The sequence below is a fragment of the Carettochelys insculpta genome, chromosome 1 (assembly GCF_033958435.1).
Source record: "Carettochelys insculpta isolate YL-2023 chromosome 1, ASM3395843v1, whole genome shotgun sequence".
Taxonomy (NCBI): domain Eukaryota; kingdom Metazoa; phylum Chordata; order Testudines; family Carettochelyidae; genus Carettochelys; species Carettochelys insculpta.
This window is the reverse complement of record NC_134137.1, coordinates 240,024,239-240,050,240: the sequence shown is the minus strand read 5'-3', so window position 1 is coordinate 240,050,240 and position 26,002 is coordinate 240,024,239. Positions and strand designations below refer to the sequence as shown.

At 42.1% G+C, this 26,002-nt stretch overlaps 1 protein-coding gene across 2 annotated transcripts in view; it reads left to right on the top strand.

Moving 5' to 3' along the window:
• The window catches only part of VWF (von Willebrand factor), a 233,766-nt gene that overhangs the window by 75,631 nt on the left and 132,133 nt on the right, over positions 1-26,002 (top strand). For both annotated transcript variants that reach the window (XM_075003060.1, XM_075003070.1), the window contains 4 exons: positions 6,005-6,245; positions 9,439-9,533; positions 11,147-11,307; positions 19,162-19,265. In XM_075003060.1, coding sequence (XP_074859161.1) covers positions 6,005-6,245; positions 9,439-9,533; positions 11,147-11,307; positions 19,162-19,265 — 601 coding nt within the window. The remainder of the gene's footprint in view (positions 1-6,004; positions 6,246-9,438; positions 9,534-11,146; positions 11,308-19,161; positions 19,266-26,002) is intronic.

Sequence of the window (26,002 nt, the reverse complement as noted above, 5' to 3'; positions counted from 1 at the left end):
TTAGGATTTTGAATCTGGGTGTAGGTCTCCTACCAAAGAAGACCTTTATGTCTAAGTAGGCACAATTGCTACACTGAAATTTGAATGATTCATCAGGCTAAAAGACCCCATATTATGGCCAAGTTTGCACATGGAAAAGAAGACCCTTAGGACAAAATTATTCCCTGCTGCAAGCCTTACTTTGATAGCTGTGGTAATGGTATAGCTAATACATTGCCTTCATTGAAACATCTATGGCTTTGGGTGGCTAAAAGAGCCCCAGCTACAGCCAGGCCCCGAAAATCATGACCGCTGAGGGAGACATCCCCTGGGTGGCTAAAAGACCCCCTGCTTAAGCCAGCCCTCAAAAATTGTGGTCACTGAAGGGGACATCCCCCAGGCAGCTAAAAGACCCCTGGCTACAGCCAGGCCCTGAAAATCGTGACTGCTAAGGGACATACCCCCTGGGTGGCTAAAAGACCACTGTCTACAGCCAGCCCCCCAAAATTGTGACCACCAAGGGAGACGTCCCCCGGGTGGCTACAAGACCCCTGTCTACAGCCAGCCCCCATAAATGGTGACCCTCACCACACGCAAGCTGCCTGGCATCTTGCTCAGCACACCCTTTTATTGGTTTGAGGTCAAGCCACGTAATGCGGATGGGCATGGGAATGTTCCAGACTGTGTGTCGCCTCCAGTGAGAGGGAAAGGAGGGGATGTGGGGGTCAGGACAACATGTAAATGGCTGAAAAGAAGTTTCTTATACTACCAGACAAGCACGACCCACAGCCTAGCTGACACATGGTACGGGGGGCCAGCGGCTGGCACCAGGCAGTCTGGGGGTACACACAGAACCACAGACCCCACAGCTGCACTCCTAGCAAAGAAAAAGAGAGAAGATTTTTCAGCCTTTCATAGCTCTACAGCCAGGGGCTTGCAGGTGCCAAATTGTAACGGTCTTCCAGTTACCTAATTCCCCCATACTTGAGAGCAGTGGAGATGTAAGAGGCCAGAGCGGACAACTGTGGTGCATTGTGAGGCACATACGGGACATCTGTGGAGACTAGTAAATTTGATTTAAAGACATGCTGCAGCCTCATTATCCTTCACTGGAATTTTACATTCAAATTGAACGCTACACCCGTCAGGTTATTATGATTTTAGGATTTCAATATCGTGTTGGTTTTAGCAGTCCATAAATCAAGCTAATGGAATTTACAGTGCAAACAGGCACTTGGAAAAATCGGGCTGACTGACTTAAAGTTGATTTTATCTCATTGTGTAGACGCAGCCTTATGCTGTTACAGGGACAGCGGTGAAGTTGTACTAGTGCTGAACTTTAGTATAGACACTGCAGCAATGGGAGTTTATCCTGTTGCTGTAGTAAATCCACCTCCCTCACATCCAGTAGCTAGATCAAATAGAAATACTCTTTTGCAGACTTAGAGCTGTCTATATAGAGACTTATGCCAATTTAACTATGCTGCTCACGGTGCATATTTTTTACACCCTTGCGTGAAGTAGCTGGGTTGTTTTAATTTTCTAAAATACACCAGCTCTTAAATGTCTAACTTCCAGTAAAAGATCCAGTAGGATCTGAAGCTGAATTCTCTTTAGGGTTGTTGGAAAACCTCGTCCATAATAAATGGCAGCCCCATTCCAGTCTAAAGTACCAGGCAGAAGAGGAGGCTGAAATAAACAAGTAGACATTTGGGACTGAAGGGGTAGGTAGAGAGGGATGATGGGTTGATAAAAATAATAGAAGGATTATGCACATACCAACTGTGTGTGTGAAGAATGTGGCAGGAGGCCAGAACAGGAAAAAAAAATCTCCCATTTTTCTTATCTCATTATTAGGCAAAACTTGTTGGAAAAATGCTACCAACATGAAATTTTGATGCAAAATAGAATTTTCTCCCTAAATGCTTGTAAACAACTTTTCTCTTGTTTCCTAAACAGCTCTACACTTAAGAAAAGTAGATAATGATGGATTTGGGGGGAAAGCACATAGGCTTGGCTGCACTCCAACCCACTCACATTATTCCTTCCTACATGGTAGCTGGCTGGGGCAACCATCTGAAAAACAGTTACTATACAAGCTAGAGAAAAGGGAGAGGTCATTGGAGTTCCAGCTGATGCAATCTGGACCAGCTCAGTGATACCAACTGTGGGAGGCAGGGTAATATTTACTGAGCAAGAACGAGATTGGCTTATGTTAAATTGCTGAACGGTTTCATAATATTGACCTAATTCATGTACAGGTTCAGGGAGTAGAACAGTAATTCAATAAAAATCCTTTTAAAAATGCACTGGTGGGGAGGCTGAAAGTGAGAGCAGTGGTAATGCGGCCTTGTTTGTGATGTAATTGAACAAGTCAATTTTCACTATTAATCTTTAATAGTGTGGCACATCTTCCTCTTCTCTGTGCATTATGGAGCACTTTCTGCCTGCTCTGAGTGCAGATTTCTCTTATTGCAGATCCCACAGACCCCATTAAATAATCCTGGTCTCCAGACATCTCTTATCACATTAAGAACAACAATCATTCCCTTAATGGGCTTTGGACTTGAATATGCTGTTTGCATAACTTTTGCTGATGGACTGATGTATTGAATGGGTGGCTGCTCTCTCGCTCTCTGGCTGAGATTCAGGTTTCTGGGCAAATGACTCAACAGAAGCAGTTTGAGGTATCTGAAGTTCATCAGTGACAGGTGGTGGCCTCTCTGTGCTATGCACTGTACGGCTGTATAGGGTGGGATTTTCCGAAGTGTCTCAAGGGCTTAAACTCTGTCTATAGGTCTGGAAAAGGTACTTTGAATGTCACAGCCAAATTCAAGGTGGGATTGTTTAGCATTGTTTAGCATAACTAGCTGGTGCACATACTATGGTCCCGCTAACTGCTTATGTTAAACAGTCGAACTCACCTTGCAATTGGCTGGGTGTGTGGGCGTCCCTTTCCCAGACTGGAGGAAGAGCTCTGTGTGGCTCAAAAGCTTGTCTCTCTCATCGAGAGAAGTTGGTCCAATAAAAAAGATTACCTCACCCACTGGGTTTCTCTAAATCATTCAGTGTGTGAACACTTACCCCACTGTGTACACTGTGTGTACACTTACCCCTTATAGCCCCTACTCTAAAATGCTGTATGTTTTCTGGGGCAGAGAAATAGCTGCTGTCACATAGATCCTTCATGTGAAAATCAGAAGTGCAGTGCTCTTTACTGCAGAGGGAGGCCCATGCAGCTGGAATGAGAGATTGTCTTTTATTTTCATTGCCAAATGAGGACATGCCTTAGAGTATTTGCTCTCCAGAAGGTGCCCGTTGCTCTTGAACTTTGATGGACCCTGCAGGGCTCTATTGAGAGAGGAAGGATGGTGGTTAAGACACTAGTCTAGGAGCTTGGAGATGTGGGTTCTAGCTCCTGCTCCCTTACAGACTTTATGTGACCTTGGACAAGTTATATAGCCTCTTTGTGATGCTACATCTTATCTATTAAAGACTGTGAAGTGGGTAATGGGAGCCATATAGGTAGCTAAAGTAGGTAGATGGTGTCTTTGGGATTGGTAGCATGGGATGCAGAGAGACAGTTCTCAGTAGCATTGTACTTGCTGTATGCGCAATACCATGAAAGTGGGCTAGGGGGAACATTACACCTAAGAATGGACCTAGTGGGTCAGACCAGAGGTAAGTATCTTAGCTTCTGACAGTGGCCAATGCCAGGTGCCCTAGAAGGAATGAACAGGCAATCATCAAGTGATTCATCTTCTCCTGTTGCCCGTCCCCAGCTTCTGACATAGAGAAGCTAGGAACACCATTCTTGCCATTAATGGACCAAACCTTCATGAATTTATCTAGTTCCTTTTTAAACCCTGTTATAACTGTGGACTTCACATCTGGCAAGGAATTCCACAGGCTGACTATGCATTGTGTGAAGAAATGCTTCCTTTTCTTTGTTTTAAACTTGCTACCCATTAATTTCATTTGGTGAGTCCCTAGTTCTGTTGTTATGGGAAGGAGTAAATAATGCTCCAAAATAACTGTTAGTCTATAAGGGACCACAAGACTTCTTGTTGTTCTCGAAGCTACAGACTAATATGGCTACCTCTCTGACAACTAACTCTTCCATGATCACTTTTCCCACACCTGTCATGATTTTGTAGACCTCTACCATTCCCCGCTTTAGTCCTCTCTTCTCCAGGGTGAAAAGTCCCAGTGTTATTAATCTCTCCTCAAAACAGTGGCCAGCATTGCACTTTACAACAGAGTGCAGCAGGAGCTTTTCTAGTCCCTGTGCTGGCTTAGCTCCATTGGCTGGTTCAGAAGATGCATTCATGGTTCCTTGTGGAGTTTTTCTGATGTCCAGAAGCTCTAAAGCCTTAAAGTCCTTGTGGTTGGGGAACACAAGGGCTGGCACCCTCCAGCCCTTCTGCAGGGGTAGATACTGAGAAGGTTCCATCACCCCATTGACCTATGCTTTAGTTGTGATAGAAGCAGAGGTGAGTGTACTGTACGTCGGCACGCCCAAGTGCAGTGCTCCAGCAAGAAACCATCCGTCTGGGGTATTTGGCTGCAGGGGAAGAGACAAAGAAGGGAGTGGGGGGAGAGTGAAGAGCCTGCTGCCTTCCTGCCTGCTGAGAGGAAGGGCAGAGGAGGAACGCAGCGGGGTCTGCACTCTTCCCTCACTCCCTAGTCACAGCCAACAGGAAGAGATATACAGGGATTGCTATGTGTGGCTGCAGCCCCCAACACCCAAAATGGCATCCTTGCCCCCTACAGTTACCCTACCCCCCCTGCCCTGAGCCCCTCCGCACACCCCACTGCCCTGCAACTCCTGTGTTCCCTGGCCTAACTTTGCACCCCCACCCACACATATCAACCATCTGCCCCGGGCCCCCTGCACTCCACCCCCCTGTTTAAATTTCTTACAGATACTACTGCATTGCCAACCCCACAAAGGGGGCGGATTGTGATAGGACTGTACCTGTAACCATGTAAGTTACTTTCACCTCTGGATAAAAGCAGCTGATCTGCGGCTGCTGTCCTCACTCCGTTGTGTGTCCTACTTCATCTGTGAGCCCCGCCCTTCCCATTAGAAGCTTATGACAAATCTGAATGCTTCTGAAAATCCTAGTGAGCAATACAGCCTTTGAACAGAAATAACATGACCCCAAGAGCAGTCCTGTTCTCTGTCTTGTGGAAAGGAGAGGATTGACCTGGCTACAAGTAAACTACATGTGCATTTGTTGTCCTTGCTGCCATCTTGTGTTGGATGCAGGCAGAAACCAAGAAACGTATTTCCAAAACAGCACTGTTATTTACAGTAGACCAAGATGTTAGAAAGCAGAGCACCAAAGCTAGGCTCTGAAGGTCATATTAGGAAACCGGAAAAGTGCTCTCACCATAAAAAGTGTTGATTGCTGGGTGCTTTGTACTTTTTGAAACCAAAACCATTTAGGGACTAAGGAACCCGACATTAGGTGATACTTTTTAGCAAATTTGATCCTAAACTACATTGGTAATGAAAACCAAGTAAAAACCTGTCACTCCTTTTTAGATCCAAGTATCAGCAGAAAGTGCAGGCAGTTTGTATTACCCTTTCCTCCCATTTGTGGGAATCTTTTTCTAACATTCTTTACTGATTTTGCTTGATGCTGTACCCTGCTCACATCGCACAAATGATTCCATTGAGTTCAGTGGCTCTAGCTGCATGAGCTATGTCAGCAGAATATGGTCCTTGATGGGCCACTGATGGGTCTCCAGTTCTCTTTGAAATAATCCCCTTATTAGGATAAAAAGCATTAATAAAACCACATGTGAATCAGACAAGACTATTCTGTAATTTAGTCATCTAGATCTTGATCCAAAGTCAGCTGAAATCAATGGAAGACTTTCCATTGATTTCAATAGTCTTTGGGTCAGCTTCATATAACATCCCTTAGTGTGAAATTGTTCCCCACTGATTACATGCATTTTACTGGACAGTGGGTCTTTCCATTGTGTTTTCATTGGTGTATATTATATTTAACAGCAATGACTTGTCCAGAAGGCAAAATTTACCAACAGTGTGGATCTCCATGCAACCAGACCTGCCGATCTCTATCCTACCCAGACGTAGGCTGCAGTGAGTTCTGCATGGAAGGCTGCTATTGCCCACATGGGCTGTACATTGATGAGCAAGGAGATTGTGTAGCTAAGTCCCAGTGCTCTTGCTACTATGATGGTGAGATCTTCCAACCAGATGATATCTTTTCAGATCACTACACTATGTGGTAAGTGCAGAAGTCATAATGGATTTCAGTTGTTTCTTTACATACCATTTAAAGAAGTTTTTGAAAAGCCTCATTAGATACGAGGTCAAACTGCTGGTGTAAATTGGCATAGCCCTACTGAAGTCAAAGGGGATGTGCCAATTTAAAATAGTTGAGGGTTTGTCCATAAGTAATCTAAATCTAGACATCCTGGTGTATTCAGTGCATCTGTGTCAGGGAGTAGAATATTCACCACATTTATCCACAAAACATTCTGCCTGATTCAAACGGAGGACTTTCTCACAGCAACCATTTAGACCAGGGGTAAGCAAAGTGGTGGGGTCAGGTTCTCTTGGGGGGCATGACATTTGGTAAGGCGGGTACAGCTCAACTGGCTGCTGGGTCTCAGGCTCATCCATCTAATTAAAAATGTCAAAATGTTACTGTTTTTATGTCTGTGTATTCATATTTATATTCCGATCAACAAAGTTTTTACCTTCAACAGACTTATTTTCTTACACATGTCAAAAGGGTTTTTACATATGAACATAACTGATATTTCCATCGGTTTGGATTACATTAGACAGGTTGGGGGGCCCTGCTAGTTGCAGGGATGAAAAGTGAGGCCCGATGTAAAAACTTTGCTCACTCCTGCTTTAAACGCTTTCAAAAATATCTTTATTAATGTGCACTAATATGTTTTTGAAAATGCTTAACAGCTAAGTCACTCTACCAAAATGCAAGTACTAAGTTGCATTTATAATTATTAGATGACAGTTAGGAAATTAATTGATGAACTGTTCCTGACAAGCCTAATTTCTCTGGAACAATATCCTCTCATTTCCCCCTTAACAATAGAGCTTACATTGAGAGCAGTAATAGGCTCCTTATCCCCCCACACATTGCAACAAACAGAGCTGTCCTGTCTATAGGACAAGGTGGGGCAACCACCCCAGGCCCTGTGCTTTTGGGGGTCCTCCGGAGGCCACCCTACCCATCCTATGGAAGGGAGTGGAGAGGATTACCTGGGACCGGATGCGGGTGGTGGGGGCAGGTGGCAACAGCAGGGGGTTGCCTCCCATCCCCTGCCCCTCCCCAGCACCACTTACATTTGGTGCGAGTGCAGCCTGCTCTTCTCCACTGTGGTCTCCTGGGCTGCCAAGCCTTGTTTCTCCATGGTGGGAAGCGGCCTCCACTCCCTGCTGCCTGTGGACAAGCAGGGCACAGCAGAGTGGAAGAGGCTGTCGCTCGTACCATGTGGTGAGTACAGTGGTAGTGGATGCAGATGGGAGGTGATCCCCTGTTGCAGATGACATCTGCTGCTGTTCATGCCTGGCTCCAGGTAATCCCTGATCAGGCTGCTCAGGAGGCGGGACTGGGTGGGAGAGGAGTGGGACCTGCAGGGTATGGGGCGGTTGCCTGGGCCCCACACCTGGAGCACCGGGGGGGCCTGGGGGGTTGCCCTGGGCCCCGGCCCCTGTCAGCATGGCTCTGGCAACAAATGGAGCAGTGTCACCGCTCTGTTACTTAGTTTTATACCAATGTAGCGCCATTCATTTCAGCTGTGTTACATAAGTACAACAGTGGAATAAAGTGTGGTTAAAGGGAAGGGTTTGCATTAGTAAATGAAAATTGGCAAATGAAATTTAATGTGGGTAAGTGTAAGGTAATGCACATTGGGAAAAATAACTCCAATTATACATACAATATGATGGGGGCAAATTTAGCTACAACAGATCAGGAAAGGGATCTTGGAATTATAGTGGATAGTTCTCTGAAAACATCCACGCAGTGTGCAGCAGCAGTCAGTAAAGCAAATAGGATGTTAGGAATAATTAAAAAAGGGATAGAAAATAAGACGAAGAATATCTTACTTCCCCATATAAAACTATGGTACACCCACATCTTGAGTACTGTGTGCAGATGTGGCCTCCTCACCTCAAAAAAGATATATTGGCATTAGAAAAGGTTCAGAAAGGGGCAACTAAAATGATTAATGGTTTGGAACGGGTCCCATATGAGGAGAGACTAGAGAGACTGGGACTATTCAGTCTAGAAAAGAGGAGACTGAGGAGTGATATGATAGAGGTATATAAAATCATGAATGGTGTGGAGAAAGTGAATACAGAAAAATTATTTACTTGTTCCCATAATATAAGAACTAGAGGACACCAAATAAGATTAATGGGCAGCAGGTTCAAAACTAATAAAAGAAAGTTTTTCTTCACACAGCGCACAGTCAACGCATGGAACTCCTTTCCAGAGGACTCTGTGAAGGCCAGGACTCTAACAGAGTTTAAAAAAGAGCTTGATAAATGTTTGGAGGTTAGGTCCATAGATGGCTATTAGCAAGGGGTAAGGTATGGTGCCTAGCCTTTTGTCGAAGGCAGGAGACGGATGGCAGGAGACAAATTGCTTGATCATTGTCTTTGGTTCACCTCCTCTGGGGCACCTGGCATTGGCTACTGTCAGACAGGATACTGGGCTAGATGGACCTTTGGTCTGACCCAGTATGGCCATTTTATGTTCTTATATTAGTAGGTTAAGGCAGTGGTTCTGAACCTCTCCAGACTACCATACAGCTTTCAGGAGTTTGAGTTGTCAGGTGTACCCAACCTTTTCTCTTCATCTAAAAAGTAACAGAGCTAGTGCTAGTCTATTTTGTTGGTCTTTAAAGTGTTACTGGACTGCTTTTTCACTTCAAAACTACTTGCTTAAAAAATCAGACATTACTGAAAATGTACTGGCTTTCTCATTTTTACCATATAATTATAAAATGCATCAATTGGAATATAACTACTACACTTACACATCAGTGTATAGTATAAGACAGTATAAACAAGTCATAGTCTGTATGAAATTTCAGTTTGTACTGACTTTGCTAGGGCTTTTTATAGGTAGGCTGTTGTCCAATTAGTCAAATGAGTTGATGAACCTCCTGGAAGATATTTGCATACCTCCAGGGTACGTATACCTCTGCTTGTTGGGAAATGCTGGCTTAAGGGTATACAGTGGGTATGGAGCTACCAATTGCCCAGTGTATGTACAAATTACTAGTTATAGTCTTGCTGCCTGTACACATTTCTTCTTCATCATCATCATCTTTATCATCATCACCAAAGTTGCTTTTGGCAGGGATTAGGAATTGTTTTGTAGATGCTCTGAAAATCGTGATGACGGGAACGTTAAATGCCTGTTTGTTTGTCTTTTGTAGCTATTGTGAAAATGGCTTCATGCACTGTATGACAAACCAAGTCCCCGGTGCCTTCCTGTCAGATGCTTTCTTTGACAATCCTCCACCTTCCAGAAGTCAGTATGCTTTATATTTGTTGTTCTTGTCTGCAGCATCTTGTCACAATGGGCGAGGGGAGGGACGTAACAGGAATGTGTGGGCAGATGAAGCGTGTTTATAAAACCAGTGCTTTGCACAGGATGAAGCTGGGTACATTTATGTCTTCAGGAGAACCCAAAGGGGTTCATTGAATCGCAGTGAAATGCTGAGCACCACTCATGAGTGGTTCCTAAAACATTTACAACAGCCATTGTGGTTTACCTTAGCAAAGGAGATTAAAGGCAATGATCACTTAGGCTATGTCTACACTAGGGAAACTAAGTTGATTGCAGATACAGGTGAGTAGCTGAATTGAAATATCTACAATCGACGTACCTGGCCGGCCTCGCTGAAGAAGGTTGATGGGAGTGTTTCTCCCATCAACCTCCCTTATTCCTCGCATCTCCTGAGGAGTACAGTGGTCAATGCCAACCCCTGATGGGCGGATTTGGTGCGTCTCTGCAAGATGTGCAAATTGAACCCCAGAAGATTAATCCTGAGTGGGTTGATCTTCCAGGCTAGTGTAATCATAGCCTTAGTGGTAATTTTAACCCATCCTCCCCTACCCTCCTTGCTGTTGGATGATCACAGTGCAGCAGAGATACAGTTAGGTTTTTTTCACCCTCTTTGGGCATGTCTTCCTTTGGGGGGAAGATTGACACTGCTGTGGTCGATCTCTCAGAATTTGATTTAGCAAACCTGGTAAGGACATGTAAAGTCAAACTCAGAGGGCACATCCATTGACACTAGTACTCCTACTTGTAATGAAAAGAAAGGAGAGTTGATGGAAATGTTAGCTCCTGTTGGCCTCCCAGAGTGGAGATGGTGTGGAAGCTCAAATTAAGTTATGTTGACTCCAGCTACATAATTATTGTAGATGGAGCTGTGTTCCTTAATTTGACCTTCCCCTTTTATATAGACCTGGCCTTTGTGCGGCTAGGAGTTTGCAATCCTTTCTCTCAGATGTGGCCCTTGTCTTTGTTATCCTTACTTTTGTCACCTCACAATCAGCCTAAAATGGCACTGCATAAGCATGTAGAGAGCTGTGTAGAGTGTGAACCCTAAAGTTCTGGGTTGTCTTTACTTATCTAAGCAGAGCCTTACAGACTACATTGCTATTTTAAACCCGTGCTACAGGGACATGCATTTAGGTGGCATGCTGCCATAATGGAGTATGCACTCTTAACATACCCATAGTTGTGCCGGACTAGTGGAGATGTAATTTTATTGTTATAAAAGTATTTTACACTGATATACCTTACTCCCCTTCCTTAAGGGGCTTCACTTATACTGGTACAAGCACCTTCCCATCAGTGTAGCTGTGCCCACACTAGGGGAGTGTACTGCTTTAATTACACTCGGATAATTACAGCAGTACAACTTTTGTGTGTCATCCCATTGGCTTTCAGTAGGTTTTTTAGAATGTCCCTGTTTAACTCACAGGCATGGGAAACTGGGTTTGGAACCTATGTTCTACTTTAGTCCTTCCATAAACTAAGCTTCTGATTGAAATGCTGACAGATCCCTAAATAGCAGTGCTTTCCTAATGACATTTTCTTAATTACAATTGTTTTAATTTTCTTTCTTCAAGTAAAAAGAAGCTTGACGTGTAGGGTGCCTATGGACAAGTTTGTTTGTCCTCCAAATGACCCAAGAGCTGTAGGGGTAGAGTGTACCAAGACCTGCCAGAACTATGACTTAGAGTGTGTTAGCCATGGCTGCGTATCAGGATGCCTCTGTCCCAAAGGAATGGTAAGCAAAATGTAAATTGCTGTGTTTAGTAACGAGGCAAATAAAAGTGGATCATCTTGATTTTCTTGTTTCATTGTTTCCTATTCACAGCTTTCCTGCTGTTCAAAACACTATGATTGATTGCAGTGTATTTCTTTAAAATGTCAAAACTGCATTTATAGCAGTTCAAGGCCTGTTCATACTGTCTTCTAAACTTGATTGTTTATCTGCCTGTCTGTAAACCTAGCATATTCCAATGGGAAAAGATTTCTGCTCATTATAGACCTGTAAGTGCTGATTTTTGTTTACAGTCATTTAAGGCTTGGGCTCATAGTCGTGCAGATCTGTGCTTTTTAAACAGTAATTTCCAGGATCACTTTCTTTTTTGGAAGATTGGTACCATATTTGTTGTTAATCAGACATTTTTATGGGCCGAGTCTGCTCCAAAATAGAAATGTTTTGTGATGACAGCAGCTGAAAGGGTGAGCAGCAGCAAAGATGAGGAAAGCTCCTTGTACTTCCAGCTGCAGTCTTTTGTGTGAGCAATGAGCAATGTGCTAGTTCCAACAGCTCTCTTTTGTGGCAAAAGATACAAAACACTGATTAAGAGAGATTACACAGCAGTGCTTTCATGAACTGATTATTCACCTGCAAAAATAATTAATTTTCCTCTTTATTAAAACTGTGCTACTACTTTTCCTATTTCAAATGCTGAAAATATTCCATTAATTTTCTTTGCTGAGAAAAGGGAAGGGAAATCTTCCAGTATAATGTAGCAATGTTAGTAAGTAAACTACCCAAAGATGTGTAGTTTGTTTGGATGAAGCCAAAGTCTTTCAGAATTATCATGATGTGCTCAGTCTGCACAATGGATCTGAGATTTGGTTTGCTTCCAGGAACTGGTGGAGTTCCAGGGTACAGCTATTCATATACTAAAAATGTAGTAATAATTATTCATGGAGACCAACCTAATTTTTAGTGTAGACTAAACCTAATATTATTCAGAGTGGTTTTATTTAATTAGTACTACTACACAGTTGTTTTTCCCCCTGAAGTCGTTTGCGCGGTCACTCAAAAGATTACTGCATAGCCCTTGGTCTATGCTTGAAAGCTATATTGGCAGAGCTATGCTGGTTCCGGGTGTGAAAAAATACCCCCCACCCCACCAAAAGACATAGCTACGCTGATATAAGTCCCAGCAGAGATTCAGCTATGTCAATGGAAGAGCGCTATTGTTGTTTTGGGAGGTGGTGTTCCTGCTCCTTTGGAAAAAAAAGCCCTTACCTATGCTTTAGAGCTTTGCTGGCATAGCTATGCTGAGGCAGACTTTTAGTGCAGACATACTCCAAGACTTTCACTAGAAAAAGCATGTCTTGCAGTTTGATGCAAACTGCCTCATTGGAGGTGGTGGGATTGATTCTCTCTGAGGGCAGGTCTGTACTAGACCTGAAAGTTGATCTTTAGATATGCAGTCCCAGCTACGACAATTGTGTGGCTGGAATCGATGTATCTAAGACTGATTTATCAGGCCGTCCACACAGAGGGAGGTTGATGGGAGAAACTCTCTAACATCGACCTCACTTACTTCTCGCGAGAATAAGGAGTACAAAAGCTGACTGTCAAGTCCCGATGGTTCAATTTAGTGTGTCCCCACTAGGCGCATTAAATCGAACCCCAGAAGATTGACCCTGACTGGGTCAGTCTTCTGGAAAGTATAGATATACCTTGAGTTTCGGCGTTGTAGGATTAGGACAATCCCATGAAACCTGGTCAAATAGGATTAGCTCCTTTTATCCACTAGATGGCTGTATAATTCAATCTACTGGTAAAACAATTTCACAAAAGTTACTTGCTATTTTACTCACTTCCATTCTGGCCCATGAGAAGCCCAGAAGACCCTCCATTCTGGAAACTATCCTCAGACTAAGTTAACACTTGAAGACATTCTTATTTCATTGTAGGGTTTGCCATAAAAAGAGAGTCTCAGGGCTCAGATTCTGACCCCCACCCTCCTCTTGTTGGGAACCTGATATAGAAAATGTAAACGTCTGAAATTCACTCACATGGGGGAACTCCTGAAGTGTGTTATGTGGGATATGCTTAACTGATGCTAATGAGCAGTCTACAGAGAGAGACAAAATACCCCAAAGATTCAATCAAAAGGGCCTCAGGGAAGATTTGTTCATCATCCTGCTCTGAGCAACCATCTTAACCTTGTGCTCATAGCAGTTCTCACCACAGGTGACATGATTTTAATATCAATTAGGTTTGAAATGTTCTCTTTTACCCATGTAATTTTATTGGCTGCCCATTTCTCCTCTCCAGTGTTCCTAAAGATACAGGCATAAGGATTCAAATTAAGTAAAGTGATGAATTTGGTAGTTTCCAGATTAGCCATGAGGAGCTCCAGGCAAATGCAACAAAAAAGTAACTGTGAATTTTTTTTGCAAATTAGATTTGCCTATTCAATTGACAGGTTTCCAGGACCCTTTTAATTCTCATGCTTTTAGGGGAATAATTTGTTATATACCGGAATGTATGTGGGAAGCAAAAATATCTTGAATACGAGTGTAAATAAATACTTGTTACAAGTGTTATCCACAGAGGTACATTTGTAGACATTTTGGAAAAGGTGTTTTTATTATTTGCAGATTAGATTAATCAGACAATTAGGAACGATTACAGATAATTCATGTATGGAAGAGGAAATCCTCTTGCTTTTAAAAATTAAAGCATCCAATCAAACACAAACAAAACCATAGGGCTGATGATAACCATGTGGCCCTTAACATGGACAAAGACATGCTTAAAATATATTAGCTGGATTAACCACAATCCACAGAGCAATCCATAGGTTCTAATGCGTTAACACAAATTACTAGTTGAACAGCTGTGAATAACATATTTGAATGATACAAGAGGAGAGTATGAGCAAGGATTCACTGTATAAACTGCAACTGCTTGCAGTTTTTAGATGGAAAAAGTAACCCACCAGAAAATATGGTTTCATTTTAGTTGAACTTTTCCATGTTGATTTAAATTATTTTTATTTTTTTCCAAATGCAAAATTCAAAGCGGACAAAATATTTTGAGCTGATAATAAAATCATTCAAATGTCCGTACAAAAATAAAATATTGTTTAATTTTTGGGGAACAAAAACTTCAGTTTTATTTGGGCACTTTCCTCCCATCTTTTGATATTTTACTTTGTGTTTTTGGATATTTGTTTTCCTTCTTCCCTTTTTGTTTTTTATATTCCCCTTTTTTCCCCTCATTAGAATGGGGAGAACCCCACTTTTAACACATTCTTACATTTTACAACCTTGAAACCATTGGGAAAAAGTAACTACCTGTGGGAAATTATGGGGGAAAAAAAAAAACCCTACTCTTTCTCACTTTCTTGCAGCTTTGTCAACAGTTTCTAGGTAGAAAAAGATGTTAAAAAAAGTGTGAAATTATGGATTTCCTTACTCTAGCAGGGACAAAAGAGGAAAATATATGACATAAAGGATCTGGGATAGGGTGAAGACCAAAATCCAGAAACCTCAAATAGAATTTTCTTTTTGTTTTAAAAAATTGAATTGAAATAACATTTAAAATCAAACCCAAAATATTTATTTTATTTCAATTTATGAAAATGAAATGAAAATGTTTAATTTTCAATATTTCATTTAGAAAAATCCCAGGGAAAACCTGAAATTGCACTGGAAAATTTGGAAAGGGGATTCGCTCTCTCTCTGTCATTTTGTTTTTGTTTTCGAGCAAATGGTTTGGGTTTTATGACCAGCTTTATAGCAAATTGGTTACTTCAGGTTAAAACGTATTTAATGTGTTCCAACAGAATGCACTTTCCCAGTGTATTTAAGGTCTCTGAAGACACTTTTCTTCATTCCCACTGAAATAGAAGGGCTTACAGTGAGGTGGAATGATAGCATCTGAGGTTCTATATGCAGGGGAAAGTGCAGGACAAAGAACATCACAGTTATAACCCAAATATGAAGGCTGATAGGACTTAGGAACTTTAAACATTTTAAAGCCAAAAATGCTCTTTTTGGTTTTTAAAAGTAGTTTGAGAAATTTTGTACCAGGAACAGGACATGTAAGCAATGCCAGGATCAAATGGTGTGTGTTTCCTCCAGACTCCCAAACAGCTGGAACCTTCATCAACTCGTCAGCCACATAAATCCTTGAATGCTCTCCCTGAGCATTGCTAATGAGGATGGTAGATAGTGTGAACAGCAGCTGTTCTCCTTACAGTCCTCTGATCTTTCTTGTGGTTACCTCCCCATGCAGCTGTGCCCACACTACTTTAAGTTGAGAGGCTGCTAAATTTCCTGTGCTAAACAGGAGAAGAAAACTACTGGATGCAGGACTTCCACAGGGGAATCCCACTATTTACAGCCAGAGGTGTTGACAAGGCAGTATGCAGTATTTTTCTTTCAGTCATAAACAGCGTTCCCTGTACGCAGAGTGCTTGGATGGCTGCCCAGGAGAGATTCAGGAACTGCCCAGTTGATTAGCAGGGTGCCCACAGGCACTCCTGGCCGGCAGCATGTGTTTCTGTTGGTGCTGCACGTTTGCACGTGGCCTGGTGCACATAACATTTATTCCACCATTAGATGGAAGAAATTAGTGGGAACATGGTCATAACAGACCTATGATTCAGAATGGTGTTGGGGCATCTGGGCTGCCAGCATCAGGATGGGACATAAAAAGGGCACTTCTGATCATGTGATTTTTGGGGGCAAAATAATAGTTCTGGATGTCATCTCTGCCTACAGTTCTGACTGCATAATGAATTCTTCACTGCTGCTTTTAATAGTCCACCCAATCGATTAATAGGTGTTGCTTTTCTCTCCAGTAAGGGCTGCATGTCAGTGCCAGGCAAAATGACTCTTGCCTGTGAGGCCTATGCTGTTAGGGGTGGATTGTAACTAGCTCTGTATGAGTGTGCAAAGAGCTGAGGGGGCAAGGAGAAGCTGGACCAATCTTCCCCCCTTTGGCCCATCCCATTTTTTGTGCCCCAGGAGGGTAGCTCTGTCCTACTCAAGCCTAGGGCTGACATTTGAGCTAAGTTCCTCAGAGAAGTGGGGAAGTGGAGCGGTAAGAGTGGGGCCATAGACTGACACAGTTCTGCTGTGCATCACCAGCAGCTCATCTGAAAGCAGGGGGGAGAGGAAATGCTAGGGTCTCTTCTGGCCCGTTCACCCTCTGTACTGCTGGGAGTACGGAGACTGAGTCTGAAGCAAAGGCTCTAGGACTTCCTGCTGGGAAAATGCTTCTCTGCCCCCACCCAACAATTCATGGGCTTGGACTTACATAGCATCATTGCATCCAGGGGGGCCAACAATCTCACCAGGCTTCTGAGCAAGGTGGAGAGAGACCCGCTTGAGCAGAAGAGGTGAGCTGGAATGAGCCATCCCTTTGTGTCACTCCAGCCCTCCGTGCTGCCTGCAGTGTGACACACAATGCTCCAGCAGCAAATTAAGGGGCCCAATGCTCCATCCGCTGCAGCCATCACAGTAGTAGCAGCTGGGACCTCCGGGCCCTTTTGTTTCGCTGGGTCCATAGGCAGTTGTCCTTTTTGCTTCTTCCTGTGGGTGAGCCTGATCATGGCCTTGAAAGACCAGAAAGAACTTTGGACTACATTCGGATGAAAGGCCCTTTGTAGCATAAAATGCTTTGTATTAATAGTCTGGATCTTGGATGATTAGTTATACAATATACAAATGCCAAGAAGTGTTTCAGGTTCAGACTGTTAACTCTTGCATATGAGTGACATATGTTGCTGAGTGAGTAGCTGTTTCTGGAATCACCAGTTATCTTCTCTGACAAAAGAAGAAAAACCTGAATAATTCCTGATTCAGGTGCCCACCTAATTACAAAGGTAATGTGATTTTGGAAACTGTTTGAGAGTAGTCTTGAGAAGAGCTTTCAAGAAGTGTTTTACCATATCAAGTCTTGGCAAAGTTGTAGGGAGCATTGACTGAACTGCATGAGTTGAATCCACTGTTTTTAAAAATTATGCTGTTTTTCACCACTGGATTCTGAAACCTTTTCATATCGTGAACTGCATTTTGATACAGATATTTTCTCATGACCAGGTCCGTGTCTAGTGCAGTTATATGGGATAAGTTACCCTCTATTGTCCATATCTCAGCTTTTTTTTCCCTCTGCTGGGCTGATTTTATTACAGGACTTGCGGATATATCATTCATGATTTTTGTTCCACTGGTAAGGACACTACTATATTAAGTGTGTTACTAATATGGCTATTCCCATCCATTGCAAACTGAAAGGGAAAATGTTTTAGCCTCACTTATAGTCAGGAAAATATTTTGTCTTCTAGTCATTTTTCTCAGGAGCATATTCAAGCGGTTAGCCTGAGTAGCCATCTGTGTTCCTCCAGCGACATTGGTAGGGGACATCTATCCAACCCATGCTGGGGAGCACCTTCTTAGCTATTGTATAGACATACTCCATGTGACCAGCCAGCTGTCTGTGGACTTTTAATGGTTTGTGGACCACAGTTTCAGCACCTGTTTTTAGTACTGAATAGAGGGGATCAGTGCTGACGTCTGAAAAGATGCCAGGGTCTACACCCTGGTGTGGAATTGTGAAGATATTCTGCTGATTCACCCAGATAGTCAGACTAGATAGCTCTTAGTTCCAATTCAGAAGCATGAAGAATGAAAAAGTGATGATTTCACTTTAACAGTTAAAAATGAGCAGGTGAGTTTGGGGATGTTGGGCCTCGGTGAGGAGAAATATTCTGTGTTCCAGTAAGCCACAAACCAAAACAAGGCAAACCAGATTTTAGCAAAACCAAACTCATACTTGCATTTACCTGTTGCTTAGTTGTGTGCATCTCTGTTGAGGAAAAACTGTGATAAATTTAAGAAAATCTAGAGAAAAGTAACAGGTAGCTGAAGGGTCTGGAAGGACTGGTTCCTCAAGAAATAGCTTAAAAGAACAAGTCTGGCGTGTATTTTAAGAGGGAGAAACAGCATTGTAAAAAAATGGAGTGGATATAAATACGAATAATGAGATGACATTAAGACAGAAAAAAAAAGTAAGCTGAATATGACAACATATTCCCCAATCATAAAATCTGTTAGCCTGAGGCAATTACTCCCACCTTCTGCAAGACACCATCAGAATCAATTGTCTTCATCAGTGCTACAATAGCCTGGGCCATGCTCTTCGCTTGTGGTCTCAGACCCTTTCTTCTAGGGTTTCTTTTTCAGTGTGTATCTTTTCATGCTAATCAGGCTTAAAGCTATATCTGACTTCTTCACAGAACAATCATTCTAGCTGGTCATGCTTAGCATACCTAATGTATGTGAACAGCTCTCTGCAGGCTTTCACTCTCCTCACCATAATAGCCAAATTCTTTCTTTCCTTTATCCTCCTTCACTCCATCCCATGTTCTCATTAGTAAATTCATTGGTGACCTGTTGGGTTTTACTGCCCTTGTTTCTCTCAGCAACTTCAGCAGATACCCAATCCTTTCCACCTTCTCCAGAGTAGAGGTGCGGTTCAATTTCACGTGTCTCTGTCTCTGTCCAGGGTAGCTTTGGCTCTTGTGCAATTGCACCTGTGTTTTCTCCTTTTTTGCCTTTTGTGTGCTGGTAAAGTTCATTATTTATATTAAAACCCAACAAGAAGTCCTGTGGCACCTTATAGACTAACAGTTATTTTGGAGCATAAGCTTTCGTGGGCAAAGACCTGCTTCATCAGATCTAAATATCTGTTCGTCTATAAGGTGCCACAGGACTTCTTGTTGGTTTTGAGAATACAGACTAACTCAGCTACCTCTCTGATACCTGATATTAAGAGGATCAAACAGCTGATATATATTTTTTTTAATTTTAGGTAAGACATCAAAATAAATGCATTGTTCCTCAGAGGTGTCCATGTTTCCACAGTGGAAGGGAATATGCTCCAGGAGACACAGTGAACAAAGACTGTAACACTTGGTGAGCCGTTTGCATTATATTTCAAGTCTGCAAAAATGATGACTCCTAAAATGATGTTTCCCCTTGTCTGTTCTGGCCTCACTTGCCACATGCCACAGATAGATCTTCACTCATTATTTTGATATTCCAGCTCCTTGCAGTGTGTCTCCTCAAGCTTCCTCTGTAAGACGTATTCCATATTGTGGCAGGGTCAGGCCAAAGGGCTCCTTCAGGGTGGGAGAAAGGCAGCTCAAAGAGTAGGGAAACACCTGCTAAATAGAAGCAGCAGGCAGCAAGGCAATCGGTAGCAGGTGGGAGAGAGCTGGCTCGGCCAGATTGGGGCCAGCTGACTCCATGGCTGGCTTGAGGAAGGCCTTTAAAAACTTTCACACTTGGAAAGCTGGGGGAAGAGTGGAAGGGGAATTTGGAGAGGCTCAGAAGGCACAGAGCAGGAGGGCAAAATTGAGAGCCAGGTCAGGAGCAGCAGAGGAGGGAGACCCAGGGGGGATGGCTAGGCGCCCTACCACAGAGATCTGTTGCAAGCCTCTGCTGCTGGAGGAAAGGGGTGAGAGACTGAACCAAGCAGTGGCCTGGGTAAGAAGGGCTCTTGCCACAACATATAGATAATAATTGTTTGTCATATACATAAGATGTGTTTTATGTCATGTACAGTAGATGGATAACATGTTTTGTACAATAGACTATTTCCTCCTGCATTCATCTAACATGAGGAAGGTCAGTCTCACCATTCCTGGACTAGATGTGTCATGGTACTCTGAAGTGTGTAGTCCATGTAGGATTAAGCTCCATTGCTGCCCCTAACTATTGGAGTTGTTCTGTTAGCTCCAGTGGCAGAAGCCTACGTACTGGTGCAAGAGATTTAAGTGCAATTCGCATGGCTTGCTTGAGGTGGGGAGAGTTACAGCTGCAGCAGCAGAAGTGCTATATTTGCCACAGCCGTGGTAGCTTGCTCCTCCCATTATCCAAAGCACAGTCACCACCTCTATTTCTCCTCACCATACAACCACTGCCAGCCTGTTCTTAGGTGGTAAGTGTCAGTAGCACGCTCAGTGTTGTTAAGGCTCTAGTCTTTGCCTGTAGTCTGCCACTTAGGCAGGATGGGTGTTGACTGGATGTGAATGTTCTCCGGCAGGTCTACTAATGCGTTTCAATCTCTGTCTATACGACCTTGACCTACCATACCCTCTGCTGTTCTTGCTGTAGGCTTTGTCTGAAGTGAAACATATATAAAAAAGATAGCAGATTTGAGTTACATATGCTGACTGGTGTGAGGACATCCCTTATTTTGAAAAACAAGGGTATTATTATAATTTTCAGTTGGTAGAAGATGAATTGAAAAATGACATTTTAATTCCAAAATAATCCTGTCCACAAACTGATTTGCACTGGAATAACAAGCAGTGAGAGTGAAAAGGCAATGTAGTTACTTTGCCACACATCTATATGTAAACTTCCATTAGAATCCTCGCCAATCTCTAAGTGCTGTTTAATTTACCTACAGTATTACTTTTCTTTTCCTGTTCTGGACCTCTGTTTAATAAGCAGCTGCAATTTTATAATAAACAAAATCCTAGTATTCTGTGATTTAAAGAGCAAAACTAAATTTTCTTATAAAATAGCATAAAAATCTGTGTCTTTTTTTTGCATGATTAAAATGAACTGAGGAACTTCAGTTTCCCTAGACACTTAATATATAGGTATAAGTACAACCCAGTGATTTATAGATCTATTTAAATTTTTGAAGCTTATTTGAAACCTACTGGTGTCACTGATCATTTTAATAAAATAGTAGAATAATCCAGGCATAGTTCACAATTTCTTTACAGTTGCTAATGGCTGTGCTTTTTCAGCCTCTTGCTTTTTATTTTCATTGTTACTGTTTAATGCTTTCCATGAATTGTGCAACTGTCTTCCTTCAACTGTAATGTGTAGGCTTGTTGCAGGCAGTACAGAACTACTTTACCTTCAGTGTGAAATTTGTGCTTTCTAAACTCAGTGACACAGTCTTTAAGGCCAATTTTTAACATTTTTGGCATCTTTTCATAACTTTAATTACCCAAATCTGGAAACTGAAGTGAAATTGGAGATGCGTTAAAATATGAACCCTTATAGGCTGTTCAGTAACATCTATATGCCAGAAGCACTGGAGCATGTTTAGTTATGTTAATTTAAAGTGCATTCAAAAATCAACCATATGAGAGGGAGGCTGTTTGTATTGAATAAGAAACACTGGCACTACCAGGAAAATTTAGTTAATAGTTACTGTTTCATTAATTAATTTAATTAATTTTATGGTCAAACATAAAAAAAAAAAAAGCCCTAAAGATTCTTTATAACAACACAAATTCTGTGGTTTTCTGTGGCAAATGGACTTCTAGGATCCTGGATAATAAAGTCAGAAAGCTGTGATTTAATTTACAGGCCCTTTACTCTGTAATGATTGTGTTTCCTAACACAACTGACAAACAGTTCTGTATTACTGCAATGGAAGCCAGACCAATGGTTACGTTTACACTAGCACAAATCTTTGAAACAGCCATGCAAATGGCCATTTCAAAGATTGGTGCTAGTGTAGATAAGGCCAATTCTGACTAAGTCATAACACTTTCCAAAGCAACAAAATGCCCAAGAAGCCTAAATGCCCTATCTATTTTCAATGAGAGGTGGCTATTAAGTACACAAATCGCTTTTCAAAATAGGAGTTGGGCTCAAGTCCCATAGGCTTTTTTGTAAATTTAACCTAAGGCTCTCACTGACCAACACTGTAGCAGCTTTTATGATTCACTAGCAAGGCCTGCCCCTTTTTTGTTGGCTACCGGTGAAGTGCTCTGCCCACAGCTCCAGCCCTGGAGACCCAGCCAGGGCCTGGGGACTCCTGGCATCCCTGTGTCCAGGGACCCAATCAGAGCCTGGAGCTCCATGGGCAGCCCCAGTGACCTGCCCAGGATAGGACAGGCGGATGGACGGATGTACACTTCTCCTTTTCTAATAGTATAACTTCTCAAATATGTGGCATGACATCAGCTGTCCACCAAATATTTTTCTTGTAGGGGCCCTTAAACAGCAGTGTTCAAACACTGTTCTTTCTATAATTGCGACATGGTCTTACATTCCTAATGGATACAAAGGTTAGATTGAACCCTGTCTCCAGTAACCTCTATTTGTGGTGTTTATATGAAAATATAGACTTTCCCATAGTAATTCCAATACAGAGTGTTCTGGGATCAGGGGGAAGGATAGCTCAGTGGCCTTGGCCATGGGCTTGCTAAACCCAGGACTGTGAGCTCAATCAGAGGGGGTGGGGGGAAGGATGGTGCTTGGCCCTGGCAGGAGACTGGACTCAATGACTTCCCAAGGTCCCTTCCAGTTCTATGAGATGTGTATCTCCATATATATGGAACATTATGCTTGGGATTGGGGGGAAGAAAAGTTTCTGATTTTTTTTTTAATTGTACAACCTGCTTTTATGCTGCTGTTTGTAGCAATCCGTGATGATTTAGGGGGTCAACAATGTTGACAACTTTATTGAAGCAAGTGGGGTAGCCATGTTAGTCTGTATCTTTGCAAAACAAAGCAAGCAGTCCTGTAGCACCTTAAAGACTGTTAATTTTATGTATTAGGTAATGAGTTTTTGTGGGCCCACCTAATAAATAACATTGCCAGTCTTTAACATGCTACAGGACTGTTTGCTTATCTATGGACAAAATTCTATTCCTTGAGTTTTGCTAGAATACAGTACATGATGATTTCCATAGTCCTTTCATTTATTTTCAGTTACTTTTTTGAATTTTGCAGTAATTTCTGGAACAGGCTGCATTGGTCCATGATTGCAATTGCCCTTTTTTGCTTCTAATGTGTTATTTAAAAAAATGTAGTGTTAAAAATTGTCTTCACATGTGCACCCAGATACAAGTGTTTTTCTTCTAAAGTAAAGGCAGGTGGGAAATGCTTGAAATAGACAGTTTCTCTGTTAGTGTGAACTATTTCCAGTTTACATCCCATTTCAATTGTTATCTTTTAGCTAAAATTGGAAAGCAAGATCTAATTTTATGAAAAATAGAGTCTGAACAACATACCGGGCTTGTAAAGTTGCATGACAGCCCTCAGCAGACATCAAGTTAATCATCATTTAGGAATTGATGTGAGAAGTTACTATCATTCTGAGACTATCCAAGAATAGATACACGGTTTGACTTCCAAAATGCAGACTTTCACTTTTTATACTGTTATTGGAGGAGTTCTCATTCTCAGGGTTCATAGCCAGATGTGGACACCTGCAAACACAATATATGAACCAGAGGTGTCAGATTTGGCATTTATATTTGGCTTAACAAATGGGAGATCCTAGTTCATGAACAATAGACTGGCTCTAACCCTAAGTCAGTGGCAGACATTTTGTCATGCTGTGTGCTGGGAATTCAGTATGGTGCTTGAGCCTGGGGAGAAATTTGGAAGAATGAAACAGCAGAACCATGCTTATCTGAGTTTTGCCAAGTCACAAATGTCATCATAATCTGTAAATAAATAAACTGTTGGCCTTTCTCTATCTCTAATCAAAGATTTAATAGCAGATACTCTATTGAGACTTCATATTACTGAGACTTCCTTGTTTTCACCAAATGTGCTGTACTATGCCATGTTATTCAGTTGAAGCCACAATTAGACTCCTGTAAAGGTATTAAATTGGGATAAGAAGGATCTAGGATCAGTTCTTAGCTCTGCCACAGACTTACCTGTGTGACCTTGGCAAGTCATTCAGTCTCTTGTGCCTTACTTTCCCCAGATGCAAAATAGGGTTAAAACTCTGTCCAATACCCTTTATCTGCCATACTTATGGAGACTGTAAACTCGTTGAGGCAGAGTCTGCCTCTTACTATGTGTGGAGTGCTTTGCACAATGGGACTTTAATATCCAGCAAGGTCTCTAGGCACTAGTTGAACACAAAAAAATATTGATCACTGATTAAATAAATGGATAAAGGAGAGGGCAGCACAGCCCTGCTTTTTCATGTTGTTTATTTCCATTCTTGTTAATCTGCATCGTTCAAAATATTTAAATGTGGCCATGATCCAAAGTCCCTTGATGTCAGTGGAAGTGCTCCCATTGACTTCCATGAGCTTTATATCAGGACAAATATGAATTAGTAAGGTGCTGCTGGATGACACTGGGCACATCACTTCTTTTCTTGGTACCTCACTTTCCTCACATAAAATGGAGATAATGATACTAATCTCCTTTCTAAAGTGCTTTGAGATCTACTGATGACAAGAGCTATATAAGAACTAAGTATTACTAATTACTATAGCCAGCCAAGGGGGATAAATGTTATCTAGAAACCCTTATTAAACTGATAACATTAAATATAGCTAGTCTAGTGGTATGATTGAAGCTAAAAATATACCTTCCCCAAATTACCCTGAGCGCTTTATTCTCCTCTCGCGTGCACAATGAAATTCCACTTGTGTAAACCTGTCAAGCTAAGAGACTTAGGAATGTTGGCATTATAGAGGCCCGTAAGGAGGCTTCAAGGCTGTGTACAACTCGCAGTGATGAGAAGACTGAGGAGGAATGAGTAAGTAGGAGAAAAGTTCGTTTAAGAACACTTCCTGCTTCCCTTTTTATGATCTCTGTTTTTATGAAATTAGCAGGGCTCTTCAGTTATTACCATAGTAAGGAGGCACTGCCCTAACTTGACCACATTTCTCCTTTATGTGATCAGCCACACTGCACAGTGAAGAGGTGTTGCTGATCCTACTCCACAGCTTGAAAGAAGTTATCTGGCCTCTTGGTATGTAAGGCCTGTGGTGGGCCAGAGAGTCTGAAGCTCCATCTATCTTCTATTTTAGGTTGACCATCACATCAGCATTAACCTGGGGCTATCTTGCTCAATGGCATCCCTTAGAGCATTGTTTGGTCAGACTATGAGGTAACGTCTCTAATTGCTGGGTCAGATAAAATACCATTAAAAATGAAATTCATTTAAGAACAGGGAGACTTTTTTGGACAGGGATGGTATTATATTTAAGAAATACAATCTGAACAAAAAAACATTGGCAGACTGAATTACAGGCCTGGTTTCTTGGTCTGCAAACTTGGTCACTAGAGTAAACAGAGTAAACGCACGTCCTCTGGCAGCAGCTAGATATTAAATCTACTACTATTTTGGCTTCCTATGAGGAAAAAGGGACACCATCACAAATAAGAGAAGGGCCAGTCACATTACGCTTCATATTTAACATATGGTGGTCTTGGGAGGATAACAAAAGTGGAAAAGAATCTGCTGTGTAGAGCAGGATATCCACAATCAAACACTAACAGCATTATGAAATATTCCAGTACACCATCCAGCCATCTTCTTGTAACAAGGAAGTTCAGAAAAGCAACCTCAATGAAGCCTGTAAGTGAAAGGATAACCTATCCATAACAATGAGCTCTCTTTAAGGCAGTGAGTGAGAGTCTTACTCCCATTCGGGGCTCTTTATGATAAGTAAAAGGGTCCAAGTGGTGTAAAGTGGCCCCAAATGTCCCATATCCACCTGAGGCAGATGGCTACTAAAAAATGTGCTAGGTACCCATAAAAAGCTCATGACTTAAAGAGGGGAGGGGTAGCACTGTGGTTGAGCACTGACGTGCTAAACTGAGGATTGTTAGTTCAATCCTTAAGGAGGTAATTTAGGGGTCAGGAGTAAATTAATTAACCAAAAACCATCCATCAGGGATGTATCAGAGGGGTAGCC